Here is a 19,168-nt window from a genome sequence, read left to right as displayed (position 1 = left end):
TTGTGTAATGATACATGTTCACTTAAGTTTCCAATTAGTTTTTTTTAAAGATTTATTTATTTATTTTTAGAGAAAGCAAAAGCAAGAGGGGTAGAGAAGAGAATCCTAAACAGACCCTATGCTGGGCACAAGAACCCAACATGGGACTTGATCTCATGACCCTGATCATGACCTGAGCCAAAACAAAGAGTCAGATGGATAACCTGACCGACCAACTGGACCACCCAGGCAGGCCTGATTAGTTTTTTAAAATGCAAACCAAAAGCCGAAGTGTCAAAATCAGAGTTATCTCCGGAAATAACCTGACTCTGAGAGAAAGGATTTTTTAAGGCATTTGAACCTGGAGAGTTGAAAACAGACTTCAGAGTGGGAAAGAGTACATGAAAACATAATAGTTAGTTTTTGTTTCTGGCAAGAGAATTGAGTCTTTCATTAGCTGGTGAGAGAGCAATTCAAGATGGGACAAGGCCCTGGGTGTTATCTGAGTCTCTGGGAAGATGCCCAGAACCCGTTTTCTGGGTTGAGTTACAGAGGAATTAAGCAATAGAAATTTGAATGAGGTTAGGAAATCCAAGTATAGACAGAGCTGTGACTTAATTCTCAAGGAAACATGCTACCTTCAAGAAGCTTCCTATTTAGTAGAACCCTAGAAAGATAGAGGAGCAATGGTAAGGAGAAGCGCCTCAGCAGATGGGCCATGTAGGCCCCAAAGGTGTGCAGGAGAAAGACTGAAATGAACTCAAGAAGGGCACAGGGTGGTTTAAATAGACCCTAAGCCCTAAATACCCTAGGGTTGGAACAACAAGGATGCAGACGCACATACCTCTACCTGAGGTCCTGGTCACGCATGAGACGATGGCAGTGGATCTCAGCGCACAATGATGAACAAGACAAGTTGTAACTCCATGAGTGTATGCCTGGTCACAGGCCATCTGCAAACCGGATGCCTCTCCTCCCTAATACTTAAGGCTCCCTTTCAAGAGAGAAAGGAGAGTGGTATTGGTGTTGGTGTTTTAGTTGCCTCATATTCACCCCATTGTTGAAGGAGAGATTCCCACCTGAGGATTGTAGGGATGGTAAACACATGACACCTGACACTGGACAGAGGAGATTGTATGAAATCAGGAGCAGTTTATTAGTCACATATATTCACAGCTTTGGGTAGGCAGACACTATTCAGGACTACCTAGGGCATGTACTTGGGAACAGAGGGAACAACAGGGCTGTGGGAGGCAACTCTGTAGTAGTAAGAAAGTGGGGTTCCAGGGTACCTGGGTATCTCAGTTGATTGAGTGGCTGTTGGCTCAGTCATGATCTCAGGGTCCTGAGATCAAGCCTGCTTCTCTCTCTCTCCCCTTGCTCTTGCTTAATCTCTCTCTGTCAAATAAATAAATAAAAATCTTAAAGAAAAAAAAAAAAGAATCTGGGGTTCTTCTTGGTTCATGTGGGAAGATATGATTGGCTTGTCTGAATAATTCTGCAGGCAGTCAGGAAACTGAAATCTGCTATTCAGGGATTAGAGGAATTGTGTCTGGTCCCTTTGATAGAGGGAGGGTTGTTTGGCAAAGGGGCCTTATCTACAAGGGCAGTGTGGGGAGGGAACTTGTGGTTAGGCCATGTGCAGTCTATTTTATCACAGGGCAAGGCAGAAATCTGTGTGGCATTATTGTAAAAAGTGGATATCCTCAGGGGTCGGCAGGCATGAATTTTTTACTTTGTGACTTAAATAGTACTTTGAGGAGCCCTTTCAGCCTCTCAATTGAACTTGCTGCCTGGGGCTGGCTGCCTGGGTCCTATAGAGAAGCTGAAAGTTTGAATGCTTTCTTCAAGATCCCAGTATTATGTATTCTGACAAGTGAAATGAGTGCTTTGGTCACTATTAGTGTACTTAGAACTCCAAAGGGGATAAGGGGTATACTCGCGGAGCTTTGTATTGTAGTCTTGGTACGTGTAGAGAAATCTGTTACCTTGATTTTTATTTTAGGTATCTGTGAAGAGATTCCCAGAGTTCTTTACAAAAAAGGAGGCAACTCTTAGGCAATATACAAAAACGTACAGATGGGGCCAGTTGTTACTGCCTAAGGTGTACCAATCATCCTGACCCTTAGGTTTTCCCCTTTATCAGGGACATTCTGGTTAAGGGATGAAAACAGCGGCTCTCCACTGATGTATGATGGTGGTGATATCATCAGTAAAATGTATGAACTCCCACTGCTGGTGATTCATTTGATTCTAATGGGCTTGCCAAGTAGCTTAGGGCTCTGGGAATGAGATGGCCTCCATCAGCATTGTGGCATCTGTCGAGAGACTGAAGACAGGACACCCCTTCTGCAGGTGGATTATATCAGAGGGTCCAGATTTGACCTTATCCAGTAGCAAGGAAGGCTCAGAAGCTATGCTGAGCTTTTGGAGTGCTGCTTTAATGACTCAAGGCTTAATGGCTAACCAGGTACAACGGGTCACAGGCTCAAAGTTTATGAGAGCTTTATTTCCAGAAAAACCTACTATATGGCCAATAATTGCCATTTTAATGGTATATAGTGCCAAGCCAGGAAAGGCACTTTCTTGCATCAGAACTCCATGAGCAACTTATGGCCAGCATAGGTGGTCCAGAAACTCTAGGAGCTGTGAAAGATGGTTACTAAAGCCTCTCTGGTGAAGAGGTTTCTGAGGGCACAAACTGGAGTGCCTGTTGATTTCAGTTTGGACAGATTTTTAGAGACTTTTATTGGTGGGATCCCCTTTCAAGGTGAACTAATTTTTAAATAACTTTAGTGACATTAAGTAAAATTTGTTATTGAAGAATATGTTACCTCCAGAACCCAAAAGGGACTAAAGATGGTAAAATTGTCTTAACCATGTGAGTGCTGAGAAGGTCAATACCTGTTTCTTTTTTTTCTTTTTCTTTTTCTTTTTTTTTTTTTTAGGATTTTATTTATTTATTTACAGAGCATAGGAGTGGGGAGATGCAGAGATAGAGGGAGAGAGAGAATCCCAAGCAGACACCTCGCTGAACATGGAGCCCAGTGCTGATTGGGTGGAGTCAGCAATTTCAGTAATTAGGCTGTTGGCTGTAGAGACCTTAATGGGATGGTATGTGGCATTACAGTTTCAGGCCACCATTCATTTGTTCCAGATTTAAGGAACAAGCCAAATAAGGCTGCTAAATGGAATACCAATGGAATCAGGGAAGGATTCACTCATTACCTGTTAAACAGCAAGTTTTTAATCCTTGAGGACCTTGTTTTAAATTACATTGAGTCATGTTAACTATTTAATGAGGTTGAGGGAGTAGAGAGTAAGGGATGGGTCATGAGTTCTTATTTTGTTAAGCCAGTAATTTTCATCTATTTTTTATTGGGTCAGAGTATCCATGCTCACTATGGGATATTTTAGGGCAATGAGTACTGTAGCCATAGGGAATTTAAGCTAGACAGAATTTCCTATAGTTAAGGAGAGTTATACCTCTTTGTGTTCTACCTTATATTTAGTAACTCCCTCATGGTAGGGGATACCATGTTTATTACAGTGGGATTCAAGGTATAACTGTAATTTTAGCCTTAGTATTTGTTAAGATCAATTGATGAATTTCTGCAGATAGTAAAATTAATTCAGGGGTGCCTTGGTGCCTCAGTCAGTTAAGCATTCAACTCTTGGTTTCAGTTAAGGTCATGGGATTGAACCCCATGTTGGTTCTAGGCAGAGCAGGAGGTCTGCTTAGAGATTCTCTCCTTCTGCCCCTCCCTCACCTCTCTCCCTCTCTCTCTCTTAAATAAATAAATAAATCTTTAGAAAATTAATTCAGAATATATATTATAAAGGCACACAAATCAGTGTCCTTTTATTTTTTGCTATATAAATGTTTCTAGTAAATTTTGGATTTCCAGTGAGGTCAAATTGTGGACCTTTGTTTTAAGTTGTTTCTTGTTGGTTTTCTCTCCTTGTATCCAGCATTATTTCTTTCTTTTCTTTTTTTTTATTTATCTTATTATTATTATTTGGTCACTGGATATAGGTGAGGAATGAGGGTGAGGTGGGGAATGGTGCTCTCTACTCCCATCATACTTATAAGTTTCTTCCCCCAGAGAACCTCAAATCAGTATCATCGAGGTTGGGGACATCCCCAATAGCAGTAGTTGGTTTATAGACCGTGGCCTTAAATTCAGTTTGAATTAACCCTTTCATGATGCCACAAGGGTGCCGTGGGTGTTTTGTGGAGGATTAGGGTCTTTGTTGCAACAGACACATGGGGAGCAGCAGAGTGGTCTACTACCAGGCTTGTTGGATCAAAACCCTCCTCTGCTGTGACCCCACCTCCTCTGTCATGTGGAATTCTTTCTTTCTTTTTTTCCTCTGTTCAAATTCCACAAATTTGAAATATTTTAGGTTTTTAGCCATGTAAAGTTGCAGCTTTCAGTTTCTGTCTGCACAATCACCTATAGTGCACACCTTCGGAGTATTTATGGGGGAAGTTTCAGGAGCTTGATAGCCTTCTTTGTCGGGGGTGCCTCTTTGTCCAGGGATTCCAGTCTTCCTGGAATCAAGGTCCACATCCAGTAAACTTATTTTGTCTATGGCTTGGATGGAGACCATAAGGCCAATGATTGCAAGATTAGCCCTTTGGTGTGTTGGTAGACAGAAATACTGAGCAAAACCTAGGTATACTGGCTGTGAGTTTTATTTTGGGAGAGCAGTTGAGTACCAATGTTCCTTCCTCCCCCACCTTTTTTTTTTCACCAGCCCCTGGGCCACAGGCCAAGATGGATGTGCACCTCGATACTCCTGAGGGTCAGGAGAGCTCAAGCAACAGTGGCAAGGGGAGCAGCAGCACAGGAAACCAGCAAGGTCACTACCCTTGCATGAACAACTGGGATACCATGCTTAATTCTCTATGGGGTGGTGATCTCCTTTCTTTCCACAAATATCGCAAAAAGGCTATCTGTGGGCCTGTCCCAGAGGTGCACAATTACAATGTCTGTATGGCTTCCCAAGCAGCTGATGATAGTCACCAGGCCAGACACAGTGACTTAGGCTGATCCTTGGTAAACAAAGACGACCTGCCAAACAGACTAAACCTGACATCACCAGGTTATAGCAGGATGCAGTGAAATAATGATTCTCATCTTGGGGACAAGAGAATTTTAGGGTGGAAAGTGGTGGCAACGCCTAGCAAAGACAACAGAATACCACACAGGACATAGCCCAGATCTGCCAGCAATTAGCTATTCCTTCCCAGGCAGACTTACCATATCACAGAATCAGTTTAGTTAACCAAGAGCAGTTAATTGAGGCTGACCAGGTGTCCTCAGTCATAGTGGAGCATGTCATGTGGTTTGGGACACAGTCGTTTCTTATTCGCCCTATTGGTAAGGGAGAGATTACTGCCCTGTGGGTATGGGAATAGCCAGACACTCAGCACTTGCCACTGAACAGATGAGATTGACAGCAAAATTTTAGTCACATATATTTATAGCTCAGGGAGAAGGATACTGAAGGCCATGCAGGGCTTCACAGGGATTGTACTTAGACACAGAGTAACCAACCAAGGACAATAGGAGGCCGACTTTGTAGTAATATGAGTGTGTGATGCCTCCTGGTTCTTACAAGGTGATATGATTGGTTTGTTTGAATATTCCACAGGCTTGCAAAAGGATAAATAGGAACTGTGCCTGGTCCGTCTGATTGTTTGGATAGCATACCTTATCCTTGAGAACAGAGTGGGGAGGGAAACTTTTATATTTAGGCTATTTGAAGCCCTCCCAATTTTACCATATGTCAAGGCAGCATATAATATTGAGCCTTAATTTTAGGCTTTACACCACATGGAGAAATGAATTCTGTGTATGATTGTGAATTGGTTGGAAATTTACCCCAGAGAGAATAAATTTTAATGTGGAAATGAATGATTACACTTGAAATCACAAGACTGTTTTCTTCTCTGAAGGAAAAACAGGGATCTGTGGATTAAAATCAGTTCTGTTAAAGAATAATGCATTTATATCATTGTACATCTGTTTTTTGACTGAATAAAATGAGTATCTTGCTATTACTTGGATAAAAAAATTATTGAGGAACACCTGGCTGGCACAATTGGTAGAGAATCCAACTCTTGATCATAGGGGGTTATAAGTTTGAGCCCCATGTTGGATATAGAGATCACTTAAAATATAAAAACATGGGGGTTAAGGGGGTAGGAGAAGAATGAATGAAACAAGATGGGATTGGGAGGGAGACAAACCATAAGTGACTCTTAATCTCACAAAACAAACTGAGGGTTGCTGGGGGGAGGAGGTTTGGGAGAGGGGAGTGGGGTTATGGACATTGGGGAGGGTATGTGCTATGATGAGTGCTGTGAAGTGTGTAAACCTGGTGATTCACAGACCTGTACCCCTGGGGATAAAAATACATTATATGTTTATAAAAAATAAAAAATAAATAAAAAATATAAAAATAAAATAAAACCCCTTTGTCTCTACCACTATACCATCAAACAAGACAGTGAGCATTATTAAAAAAAATATTGAAACTTAACTAGAACTCCCTTTTATAAAATAATGGAAAACTTAATGTCCTTTAGAAAGCCCTAGTACACAATGCTCTACAAGGTAGGATATATTTAAAAAAAAATTTTTTTTAAAGATTTTACTTATTTATTTATTTAGAGCATGCACACATGCTTGGGGGAGGGACAGAGAGAGAGGGAGAGAGAGAATCTTAAGCAAACTCCATGCCCATCATGGATCGCCCTATGCAGGGCTTTTGCTTATGACCCTGAGATCATGACTGAACAAAAATCAAGAATTAGACACCTAACTGACTGAGCCACACAGGTGTCCCCTCTTCAAAACTTTTTAAAAATGGATGCTCATGTTGACAAGATTATTTGTCATAATCCCAGAACAATGAAAAATCCCAAATCTAGAGGCATGTGAATGGTGTACTCAGTTCCCTGAGTTCCCCAGTAACTCACAATTTCCGTTTTAAAAAGCCATGCTCTGAGAACAAGGAAAGAAACTTAAGAACCACTAAGTTGGGAAATCAAACTGAGTTCCTAGTATAAGGCTTAGGCTATTGAAGAGTGACATACTCAGTCCAGCGACAATGTGGCCAAACCCTAACCTTCAAAGGAAAACAGTATGGATACTTGCCAGTCTTGTCCTTGACTTGTGTGGAAAAGGAGGGAAAATTCTCCTGATCACTTATTACAAGGGGTTGCAGGTTCGCAACTTTGTAGTGTGAAAAATTTCATGCTGAGAATTTAAGGCTGACCAATTTGTTAGTGCTCCCAGACCCCAGTAGAGGCAAATTCAGAGCCTGTATAAAGGAAAACACTTTAATTAGGGTCTCAGGTAATTTCTAGAAAAAAGTTTTTTTAAAAATGTAAGTTTACAACCATAAATCATTAAACATGCAAGGAAATAAGTTACAATGAGATAGATTATACAGTTTGTAGATTATACAGCATAATTACAGTTTAGATTATACAGTTTACAGATTACACAACACAATCACAGTATAAAGAATTCAGATATTAGGATTATTCATAAAAATTTTTAAAATATAGACAATATATTTGAAAAGATAAATGAGGGTATTTATGTGTGAATAAAGAACAAAATATAATACAGTGAGGCAGACTTGAAAAAAGGCAAAACAGATTGTCTATAAATGGAAAATATAGATTAAAACTTGATGTGTAGTTTATGTAGCAGGTTAGACACAGATGAAGCGATAACTAGTGAATGGGAAGATAGGTCGGAAGACATTATGCAGAATATAGCACCTAGAAACGAAAGAAAGGGAAACTATGAAAGGTTGAGAGACATGGTTAATAGACTGTCTATCTCATGTGTCTAATTGGAATTCCCAAGTAAAAAAGGATTAAAGTGGTATTCAAATAAATACCACCTGAGAATTTTCCAGAATCGATGAAAGTCTTAAATTCAGGAATACTAACAAATCTTAAGAAGGATTAAAAAAAAAAGGTTCTTAGGCACCTTATATGACATTTCAGGACACCAAAGAGTAAATCCTCAAAATAAGCCACAAAAATAGACTCCACAAACTACCAAAAATGGTATACCATTATACCAAAAATGGTATACCAATTATACGATCAGTATATTAGTCAGGGTTCTCTAGAAAAACAGAATCAATCGGGTATATATTTATTATAAAGAATTGGCTCATGCTATTATGGAGATTGAGAAATTCCAAGGTCTGTAGTCAGCAAGCTAGACACCCAGGAGAGACAATAGTATAGTTCCCTTCCAAGTCTGAATTGCCTGAGAAGCAGAAGAGTGATGATTTAAGTTTCAGTCCCAGGCTGAGTGTAAAGACAGCAGAGAGACTGATGCCCTAGCTGGGGCCTGAGACAGGCAGAGAGAGAAAATTCTTCCTTACTTAGTCTTTTATTATATAGAGGAATTCAGTGGATTGGACGATGACCATCCACATTGGAGAGGTAATCTTCTTTACTCAGTCTGTTGACCCAAATGTTAATTCCAGAAACACCCTCACAGTCATACCCAGAATATTGTTTGAACAAACACTAGGAACCCTATGGCTGAGCCAAGTTGCCACATAAAATTATCTTATTCAACAACTTCTCAACAACAAAAATGAAATAAAGTGTGTTAATATTGTGAAGTGCCTGGAGAAGGTAACTTCAGCCTGCAATAGTGTATGAAGATGAGGATAAAATAGATCTTTTCAGACATACAAAACCATTGGTTTCCCCAAAGGAATTTCTAAAAGCAACACTTTTAGGGAAAGGGGGAATTATCTCAGAATTGCAATGTATATATAAAAAATGTCATGGAAATACAGTGGAAATATGGATATAAAGAAGACAGTAGTTCTTAAATACATGCTGAAATATTTGATGTGAGTGTTTTATCAGAAGCTTCCTTTCAAATGACTGACAAATATTGTTTGTATGTTTACAGAGAAAGAGTAAATATAGCTGTTAACAATTCTTGAAATCAAATGGAGGTTACACACTGTTCTTTCAACTTATCTATATGACAGTATTTAAATGCAGAATTCAAGGGAAGACACCATAACTTGAAGTCCCTGATTTAATAATCCTAGAATTTTGTCACAAATTATTATAAGCCCCATCTGTTTTTTCCATGATGAACAATCTTCCCATCAATGTCAATATCTAGTTTTCTGGTGTTTCCTCTCTGTGAATCCTCCAAGATCACCAGCAGTAGTTCAGTGACCACATCACTAGCTTTGCTTTTTTCAGCAATCAAGGACCCATATGTATACGTGTCTATTTCTGGAATCTCTATTTTATTCTATTATGCTGTTTATCCTTGAAGAATGCCACTCTATCTTAATACCTAATATTTGTAATGAATCTTTATATCTGATGATCTAAGTCCTTAAACTTTATAATGAGTCCTCATTGTAAGTCCTTTTACCTTTTTCCTTCCTTTTTAAATAAGAAGTTATTCTTGAGTATGTTGCATTTACATATAAATTTTATAATCAGCATATCACTCATGCGGTGGATTTGCTTACAGAATTTCCTTCGAACAATACTCCTTCACAGTAGTCTCTAACATAGTGCATCTTATGCATACTTTTATTATGTGACATAGAAATGTTCCTGGTTCCTCAGTGATCAGAGGGACAAACACAATCTCCTCTTTTTTTTTTTTAAGATTTATTTATTATTTTGAGGGAGAGAGAGAGCTTGTATATGTGAGCGGTGGTTGGGGTGGGGACATAAGGAGAGGGAGAGAGAGAGGAGAGAAAGGCAGACTCCCTGCTGAGCATGAAGCCTAACACAGGGCTTGAACTCATGACCCTGAGATCACAACCTGAGCTGAAATCAAGAGTGAGGAATATACTTAACCAACTTAGCCACCCAGGTGCTCCCACAATTTCCTTTTAAATGGCATTCATTTTCTTTGCAATCTGGGTTCCAGTGATAACTGTGCTCCAACTTATTTTTCCAACTCTATGTGGCTTAACATTCCATCAGAGCTAGATGTTTCCTTTTCCTTTACTTAGAAGTTGCTTTGTACACTCACTTCTTCATGAGTTAGCTTAAATTATTTCCCTGGCTTGATAAGTCTTTCATTTTTTTTTTTTTAATCTGTATGAACCCCTCCCAGATATTAGGGTCCGATGTGTGTTCTATAGCTTCTATGAAGTTTCTCTTAATTATCAAAATTCAATAGCCATTTCCCTTTTATACTTCCATAGCACTTTTCATTTATACTATTTATGTGGATTATCATATGTGGACTTCTGTTTTTACATTCCCTTTCATGTACATGTATTTCATTTGTACAGTGAGGTCACATACTTTTTCAGAGTAAAGACCATGCATCATGCTTTTTGTGTGTGTCCCACTCTGGTAATTACAGTGTTTGGTCTTATTTCTCTAGTGTCTTGCACTGAATGAAGGATGCTCAATAACAGTTGACTGAGTGAAGGCTGAGTCTCTGTTCAACAAATATTTGATGGGATGTAATAGAAGGAGCAATGTATAAGGTGATAAAATGGGTTCTAGTCTTGCCTCTGTCACTCGCTAGCTCCGTTCCTTAGCCAAATCATTTCATTTTTATGATCCTCAGTTTTCTTACCTTTAAAACAAAGATAGTATTGATCACCCCACGGTACAGAATCACATGCGTTGTATCTCACTAAAGTGATTTAAAATGGTGTGTGCTCGGGGCGCCTGGGTGGCTCAGTGGGTTAAGCTGCTGCCTTCGGCTCAGGTCATGATCTCAGGGTCCTGGGATCGAGTCCTGCATCGGGCTCTTTGCTCAGCAGGGAGCCTGCTTCCTCCTCTCTCTCTGCCTGCCTCTCTGCCTACTTGTGATCTCTCTCTGTCAAATAAATAAATAAAATCTTTAAAAAAAAAAATAAAAAAAATAAAATGGTGTGTGCTCAACACTTGCTTATGCCTTTTTTCACATAATGAAAATCTTCATCATAGGAAATTTAGAAAACACAAAGTTAAACAAGAGAATAGAAATCATGTAGAATAACACCACTCACAAAGAACTACTGTTAAAATTTTGGATATTTCCCTTATCATGTTTTTCTGTGTAACTGTTTTGAGAATTATCGTATATACTGGCTTTGAACTTTTTTATTATGCCCATTGAATATATTTTAGATACCATTTTTCATGAAGATTTATTTTTTTTCTAATGAACTTATATAATATTAAAGAAACATAGTAACAGAATGTATTATTTTTTCAAAAGGCTTTTGTAAAAAGTTAGATGCATCCATATAAATAATTTCACCTCTATTAACTTAATTGTAGACAAACATCAATATACATAATTTGATGAACAAAAATATTTCAATGGTATAACTTTTCTTTCTGAAGTTATTCACTATTTGGTTGGGAATTTTCTTTTGCCTATATGACCCAGAAAATCCTCAGAACAGCTTAAAAATTTTTGCTACTGTGATTTTGATTGAATTTTTTGCTTGATGAAACACTAAAATGATTTCTTCTTCTGCAAAGAAAAATAAAATACTGAAAAGAACTTAGGAAACAAATCAGAGCTTGAAAAGGCCCAATCATTTTCTCATTTTTCTCAGTTGGAAGAAAAAAAAAAGAGATGAAAATGAAATCTATTCAAAAAGGGACTAAAAGACATCCCAAAGAATTTTTTTTTAGGAGAAAAAGACATTACTGGAACTTTTTAAGTTGTTTACATTTAAAAAAGCATCTTACCTATAAATCAACTTTATCCAATTTAATTAAGGAAAGGTCTGTGAATGATTTCAGCCTCAGTCATATTTTTCATGTTTGAGCTTGTGGCTCTGTCTATTTTAAATAGTTGGTATATGCCCTGGAATGTTGGTTTTCTAGAAAATTTTCTTTTTTCAAACTTTGAAAATTCAGAATTGTGTTGGCCTGAAAACAATTATATTTTTAAGAGATATGATCAAATGATTTATAGAAGATATGAAAAAAATGAGATAAAATAAATATATTCTAACTTCAAAATACAGACATGTATGATATTTGGTCCATCTATGTATGTGAATGCTGAAAAAATTCTGGGAAGATATGCGCCAGAATTATAATCATGCTGTCACTGGATAATGGGTAAACGGCAACTTCCTTTTTTTCCTTCCAGAAAAATTATCATTTTTCCCCAACAATGAGCATATATTATTTTCATATGCAAAAAGAAAATAATTCCTTTTGAAAGAGAGACAAGGAAGGAGAATTGTTTCATTCAGCAAACAAACTCTGTATCAGTACCTACTGAGTGAATGACAGGCATGACTTAGTGCTGTGGGTACATCAGTAAAAAACCTGTAAAAACCTATGCCTACAAAACCTGTGCTTACAGAAACCTATGCCTTAATGGGGCTTACATTGTAGTAGAGGGAGATAGTCAGTAGGCAGCAGTGCAATCACAGCAAGTTATAATATGCGTTCAAGCTACTAAGTGCCAAGGGAAAGTAGAGCAAGTTAAGGGAGGTTAGGAGCAACAGGGAGAAGACAGCTTCAAATGGGCTGAGGAGGCTTACTGAGAAAGCAGAATTGTCTCACGAATTTTGTGATTCTTCTTTCCTCACCATATAGTGTCATTATGTTATTACTTAGATTAAGAATTGTTTTTCAGGTGTCATGAAGAAATTGATAATTCCAATCACATCTTAACTTAATGAAACACTCAAACATGGTTTGTTGCTGGAATTACACAAAATGTTCACCCTTAGGGAGAAACCATGATGAATGGTGTAAGGGAGATTTGGTCTTCTGTGACAGGTGGCTTATCTAGAACAGATATTGCAGAAAGGTAGCCAACTTGGAGGGGCTTCGGGGGGCAGAATGTAATTTTTTATGCTCTTTTCCCAGCCTAAACACCAAATTTCCGGAAATATCTCTGCGTTAATCTTTTCTTGTCTTTATAACTTACAATGTCAGAGGCTGTTTCTAGAGCCAAAGGAAAAGCCTACTTTAACAGGATAATCAATGTTTATAATGATAATCTATTATAGTGCCTATGAATTGATATGATCGATTACTAAACAAATTTCATTTGTGTGGTCGTTAACTGAGCACATTTATATCCATTAGTTTGCTGGGTTCCAAGGTAGTAAAATAGGTAATATTAATTCTACTTTTGATAAATGTGGAAACTTAATTAACAGAGAAGTTAAATGTCTTATTGAAAGTTGCAAGTTTATTAAAAGGCAATGTAAGATTCCACTACATGCTCACTTTTAGGTGACCAAATTTCCATTGCGCCATTTAGACTGCTTAATAAATATGAGGACTAATTTAAGGGCAGTCATTCCAAGGGTATGTTAAGGTAATGCTGTCATTGCTCAAACCTCTGCTTTGAAATCTCAAAATAGAATTCTTTTGAGTATATGCAAATTTAAATTACTTAAGGAAGCTTTGAAAAAAACCTGAAGTCATTTCTGTACAAAAAAATGTGTGATCAGTTTGTTTATTCATTTGAAAGAGATCACAAGTAGGCAGAGAGAGAGGAGGAAGCAGGCTCCCCGCCGAGCAGAGAGCCCAATGCAGGGCTCAATCCCAGGACTCTGGGACTGTGACCGGAGCCAAAGGCAGAGGCTTTAACCCACTGAGCCACCCAGGCACCCCAGTTGGGATAGGTTTTAACTAAAACAGTTTACTGTAAAATATAATGTTATATTTTAAATGTAGCATTATTCTTCCATTATATTAGATAAGAGTATAAAGTGGGTTGCACTGATGAAATCACAAAAATACTTTAGGTGGTGGAATACATGTGTAGCTTCCTAAAGGAATGGTTTTGATGAATATGGTGCACATACACACACACACACACATAAATACACAACATTTGTATACGTTAGTAAATTAGTTCTTTTGTATCACTGCATTTTTCCTTTTGAAGACAGATAAGCATATATGTTACAAAAATTTTCTGAAATAAAAGCATGCAGTTTAAAGTGTCCAAGCTTGGGGTGCCTGGGTGGCTTCACTGGTTAAATGTCTGCCCAGGGTCCTGGGATCTGGCCCTACGTAGGGCTCCTTGCTCTGCGGATAGCCCGCTTCTCCCTCTCCCTCTGCCCGCTGCTCTGCTTGTGTTCTCTTTCTCTCTCTCTGTCAAATAAACAAATAAAATCTTTAAAAATATAATAAATTGTCCAAGCTTAAGCTATTCCTTTAGATGACCTTCACACTGAAGAAAAATTATGGAACTATTTTTTGTCATAGATGTACCACTCTCAATAATAATCCCAGGAAAGTAAATAAGCCCAGAGGATAATAGGCTCTATTTTCCCCCTAGTTGAGAACGAAAATGGTAAAAGAGAATTTGTTGAATGAGTTAAAATTATAGGATCTGGGCTATTTAAAGTGTTAGAGGACTGGGGCCCCTGGGTGGCTCAGTGGGTTAAGCCTCTGCCTTCAGCTCAGGTCATGATCTCAGGGTCCTGGGATCTAGCCCCACATCAGGCTCTCTGCTCAGCGGGGAGCCTGCTTCTCTGTCTCTGTCTGTCTGTCTCTCTGCCTGCTTGTGATCTCTCTCTGTCAAATAAATATATAAAATCTTAAAAAAAAAAAAAAGTGTTAGAGGACTGCATATTTGCACGAGGGAAAGCTGATAGAATTGTGTCTAACCGACTTTGGTAGGGCAGTCTTCAGTTTAATGTTTATGAATCCCTTCCAGAGACCCAGAGTCTGAAGAGTGTGACTATTCAGATGCCTTGGATGAGGGTGATTCCAGAAGAGTTTTTGCATTAACTTCTGCTCTGCATGTGACAATTGATGTTACCCACATGGCAAAGCATTGTATTTGCCACTAGGCTACATCCTGCCCCTAAAGCTACTTTACTAGTAATGTCATAAAATTCATTTTAGTATATGATTAACTGAACTTTCAGTCTTTATTGAGAATATTAATTAAAAGCATGATCACTAGCTATGTTTGCCTGCCCAAAATTTATAGATATCAGCTATTAATTCAGTATTTATTGAATTTATTAGATAACTATGTGTCAGCCCATGTACTAGGTAGAGGGATACAAAGGCATTTCTACCACGACCATGTTGGTCAGATTAACTTCCCTTTTTCTCCTTCCTATTGATGTCATCAAAAGTCACTTGACATTTTAAAACCACTGTCTCATTAAAAGAGGAACTGACTTCTTAGAACTTCCTTTGAACCCCCCTGCACAGATTGTGTTCACTCTGACATGGGAATGGGGCACACAAACCATAGAATCCTCAAAATTCATTTTCTCAGTAGTGCAAATTCAGTCCTTGGGCTTTTGTGAGCTTGGAGAATCTTTGCGCCTTTTTTTTTTTTTTTTAAGATTTTATTTTTTAATTTATATTTGACAGACAGAGATCACAAGTAGTCAGAGAGGCAGGCAGAGAGAGAGAGGGAGGAGGAAGCAGGCTCCCCGCCGAGCAGAGACCCCGACTCAGGGCTCGATCCTAGGACCCCGGGATCATGACCTGAGCTGAAGGCAGAGGCTTTAACCCACTGAGCCACCCAGGCGCCCCTCTTTGTGCCTTTTTTGAAATCTAAGAACACTTTGTGTCCTAAAACGGTTGGAAAAGGCGAAGATGAGAGCAGTCTCTTGCTGGAATTTGCTCTCTCTCTCTCTCTCTCTCTCTCTCACCCCCCTCTGCAGTTCTGCCACATCCTCTCTTTTGGAACTAACCACTCCCTCCCCTGTGCAGGTCCTAGAGCTGCCTGGCTTGTGGCCTTTCTTTGCACACAGTTGGTGTTAAATAAGTACGTTCTGAGTTGAATACAAGTACTTCCTTTTGTAGCCTGCGGTACCTTAATAAACTAAGAAAACAACGATATTTGTGTCCCTTGAACAGAAAGGAGAATGTGAGAAATACGTGAGAATGAAGGAGCACAGGCAGGGTGTGAGGTAAAGTGGGGGAAAAAATGAGAATGGTTTGTTCTAATTCAAGCTAAGTGGTCTCAATTCTGATCACTCAGAAAGATGGAAATAAAAAGGTGGGAAGTAAAAGGCCACAACTACGTCAGACGTAAGATAGGAGGGATGCTCTGCTACAACTTACAACCATTTAGAATGACGTTCATCTAAAGGAGAACTGAAAATATCCCTGTGTGTCCTGGATACCACCCAGCACGCATAACACCCACATGCACAGATGTGCTACCCAAGATGATGTACTGATAATTAGGGAAATCTGTTTTGGAGAGGAGCAGGGGGAGTCATGATAATGCCAGAAAGAGGACTGTCTGGACTTAGAAAAGATTTTGACACAAACTGTGTTATGGTAAACCACTCAAGTGTCTGGGTCTATACCATTTATGTGGAATGGTCTTTTGGGGAAGCTGCAAGGGGCACGGGGAGGCCTGTGGCAAGCGAACTCCCTGTAGTCCTGATGGAGGGTGTGTTTCCGGTAAATTTTTCTAGCGGGAAATGAAAAAGTAAGATGACCAGTTAAAAGTGGACCACACCACTCAAGGAGGCTGAGTGCTTAGTCAAGTTGAGGTTCTTATCTTTATCCATATCAGTCCACATTATTATTCTAAGTGACCCTATCTTAGCATAACAATGTCATTGTGTCAGATGGGTATTCAGATATGTGAATTACTTTATCTGGAAGATTATTGGAAAGTCAATTTGCCTTTATATTTAGAATTTTAGGGACGCCTGGGTGGCTCAGTTGGTTAAGCAGCTGCCTTCGGCTCAGGTCATGATCCCAGCGTCCTGGGATCGAGTCCCACATTGGGCTCCTTGCTTGGCGGGGAGCCTGCTTCTCCCTCTGCCTCTGCCTGCCATTCTGCCTGCCATTCTGTCTGCCTGTGCTCGCTCTCTCTTCCCCTCTCTCTCTCTGATAAATAAATAAAATCTTAAAAATATATATATATATATATATTTAGAATTTTATAGGTTTCAGTTGTCCAAAAATTCTGCATGGTAGAAATAGCTTTCATGTGCCTACAAATGTATATTGAAGGGTTTAATCATTTGTTTATGTTTAACTCATTATCAGGAAAGAGTCTAAGCATGAAAAATAGTATGTGTGTCAACAGACAAGAAGTTGAATTTCCTTTGGCTTGTACCTGAGGCACAGAAACTCCCTATGTGGAGGAATTACCAAAAAAAAGGAAGGTCTCTAAGTTTAAAAAAAAAAATCATTTTAATACAGGTATATGTTTCATGTTAGCTCTGTTTAGCCTAAAATGGTCTTAGTACTTAGGTGAGTAAATGTATTAGGATTCCCATTTTTAGAGGTGGATACTTTTACTTAATTTCAAAGAACAGGATTTGAGGTCAGGAAAGCTACTGAAAAGATTAGAATGTGTTTGATCTCACCAGACTGTGGGTTCCTCTTTGTAGCTTGTGGGCCTAGCACAGGGCCTGGCACTTAATAATTTAGCAGGAGCTTGATAAATGTCGACTGGATGAATAAATAATTATCTGTTTTTGTTGGTCCACATTAAGAGGCAATTACTAGGTTTCTCTGACCTTGTTTGGAAGAAGTTTTCACACTCCAGAACAGAAAATCTTGCAAAATAAGAGCTGTAGGCAGAGAACTGAAGAAATATAGCATGAAGTATTAAGGTGCTGAAACCTGAAGAGAGAGAGACATCAACGGAGACCAGTCGGTGTTTGCTCTATCTCATCCTCTCTTTCTTATGACCAGGAAAAGCACGAATTTTCCAAAATATATGTTCTTCATTGTTACTCTAAGTGCTTTTTTCAGAGAGCCTGACTCACACCTCCAGGGAACTGATTAACGGGTAAGAAGTTTATTTCAAGTCATACATGCAGAATGAGTTTCGCTGTAGGAGGTGAAGTGAGTGATACTGATCCAGAGATTAGAGAAAAGGTAACCAGCTCCTTGCAGTCTCCGGTTCAAGTAAGGGAACTTGAGAAGAGAGTGAGTGTGAGCTTTGAGGCTGGAGAGAAAGAGGCTGCAAAAACTTTGGTTCCTGGTTATACTTTTAACCTACTAACACACTCCTTTCTTAGCTCACTGCGAGCTGACCAGTGATTTTATATACGTAAATACACATGCATACCTACATGCATATATATAAGTACACATGTCTTATAGATATGTATTCTTCCAGTGCTTTATTTAGCTTGAACATTGTTATCCTTTTCATGCTGATGTTGCATTTTCGATTTGACAGAGCTGCAGATGCTGGCATGTGTGTCTCTATGACTGGGTAATGGGCTTTTGTTAAGGCACCTTAAAAATTGTGTATTTCCAAAAGAGATGAAAGAGATGAAAATTACATCACCTTTCTAGGGGCATGCAAGGACTTTGTGAAATCTCCAAATGTCCAAATGGTTTCCACTCTTGTAATCATCCACAGTTGACAAAGCAGAACTCATCCAGATTCCCTACTAATTCTGTAGAAGAAAAAGAGGAAGAGTCGCTAGTGAGTCAGCTGCCTTAGTGAGCAAACATAAACATAATTAGCTTTTCAAGCCCAGAAAATTAGAAGAACTTGGAAGTTAATCTCTCTTCTGTGTTTATTAGTACTATTTCCTCATCTTTCTATGGGTTATGTTACAAAGCATTTGAAGAGAGCAGTTCTCTCTCCCTATAACGTTGACCAAGAAAGGATTCACCAAAAATGAAAGCAAACAGACATTTACTTGGGCAGTTAGAATTGCAATTCGGGAAACACAGATTCAGGTAGACAACTAACTTGCGTTCCAAGGAAGACAAAGGGGGGCGGGCAGAGATATAAAGATGGAAGGATAGGAGTGTAGCTTTCATTTAGGTCCTCTGTGCAAAAGAGGAATTGAAAAATTAACTGGGATTGGTTGTGTATGCAAATGAAGGACTGAAGCTTTTTTTTTTTTTTTTTTAAAGATTTTATTTATTTGTCAGAGAGAGAGAGGGAGAGAGAGCAAGCACAGGCAGACAGAATGGCAGGCAGAGGCAGAGGGAGAAGCAGGCTCCCTGCTGAGTAAGGAGCCCCAAGTGGGACTCGATCCCAGGACGCTGGGATCATGACCTGAGCCGAAGGCAGTCGCTTAACCAACTGAGCCACCCAGGTGTCCCAAGGACTGAAGCTTTTTAAACCGAATTGGCTCCTTTAGAAGTGAAGTACCACGGGTGATCCAGTTGCTATGGTTTGGAGGAAGTTAAGTCCACGCTGAGGGCTTGCAGCTGGCTTTAAAGCTTTAAAGCTCAGAAAGTTTGGGCACCTGGGTG

At 39.0% G+C, this 19,168-nt stretch overlaps 1 protein-coding gene across 2 annotated transcripts in view; it reads left to right on the top strand.

Annotated features, from left to right (window-relative positions):
• Positions 1-19,168, top strand: part of PKIB (cAMP-dependent protein kinase inhibitor beta) — a 43,598-nt gene that overhangs the window by 13,629 nt on the left and 10,801 nt on the right. For both annotated transcript variants that reach the window (XM_032339661.1, XM_032339662.1), the window contains exon 2: positions 4,741-4,845. In XM_032339661.1, coding sequence (XP_032195552.1) covers positions 4,761-4,845 — 85 coding nt within the window. In that variant the 5' untranslated portion in view covers positions 4,741-4,760. The remainder of the gene's footprint in view (positions 1-4,740; positions 4,846-19,168) is intronic.

Source organism: Mustela erminea, chromosome 4 (assembly GCF_009829155.1).
Source record: "Mustela erminea isolate mMusErm1 chromosome 4, mMusErm1.Pri, whole genome shotgun sequence".
NCBI lineage: Eukaryota > Metazoa > Chordata > Mammalia > Carnivora > Mustelidae > Mustela > Mustela erminea.
This window is presented reverse-complemented; position numbering and strand designations above follow the sequence as displayed.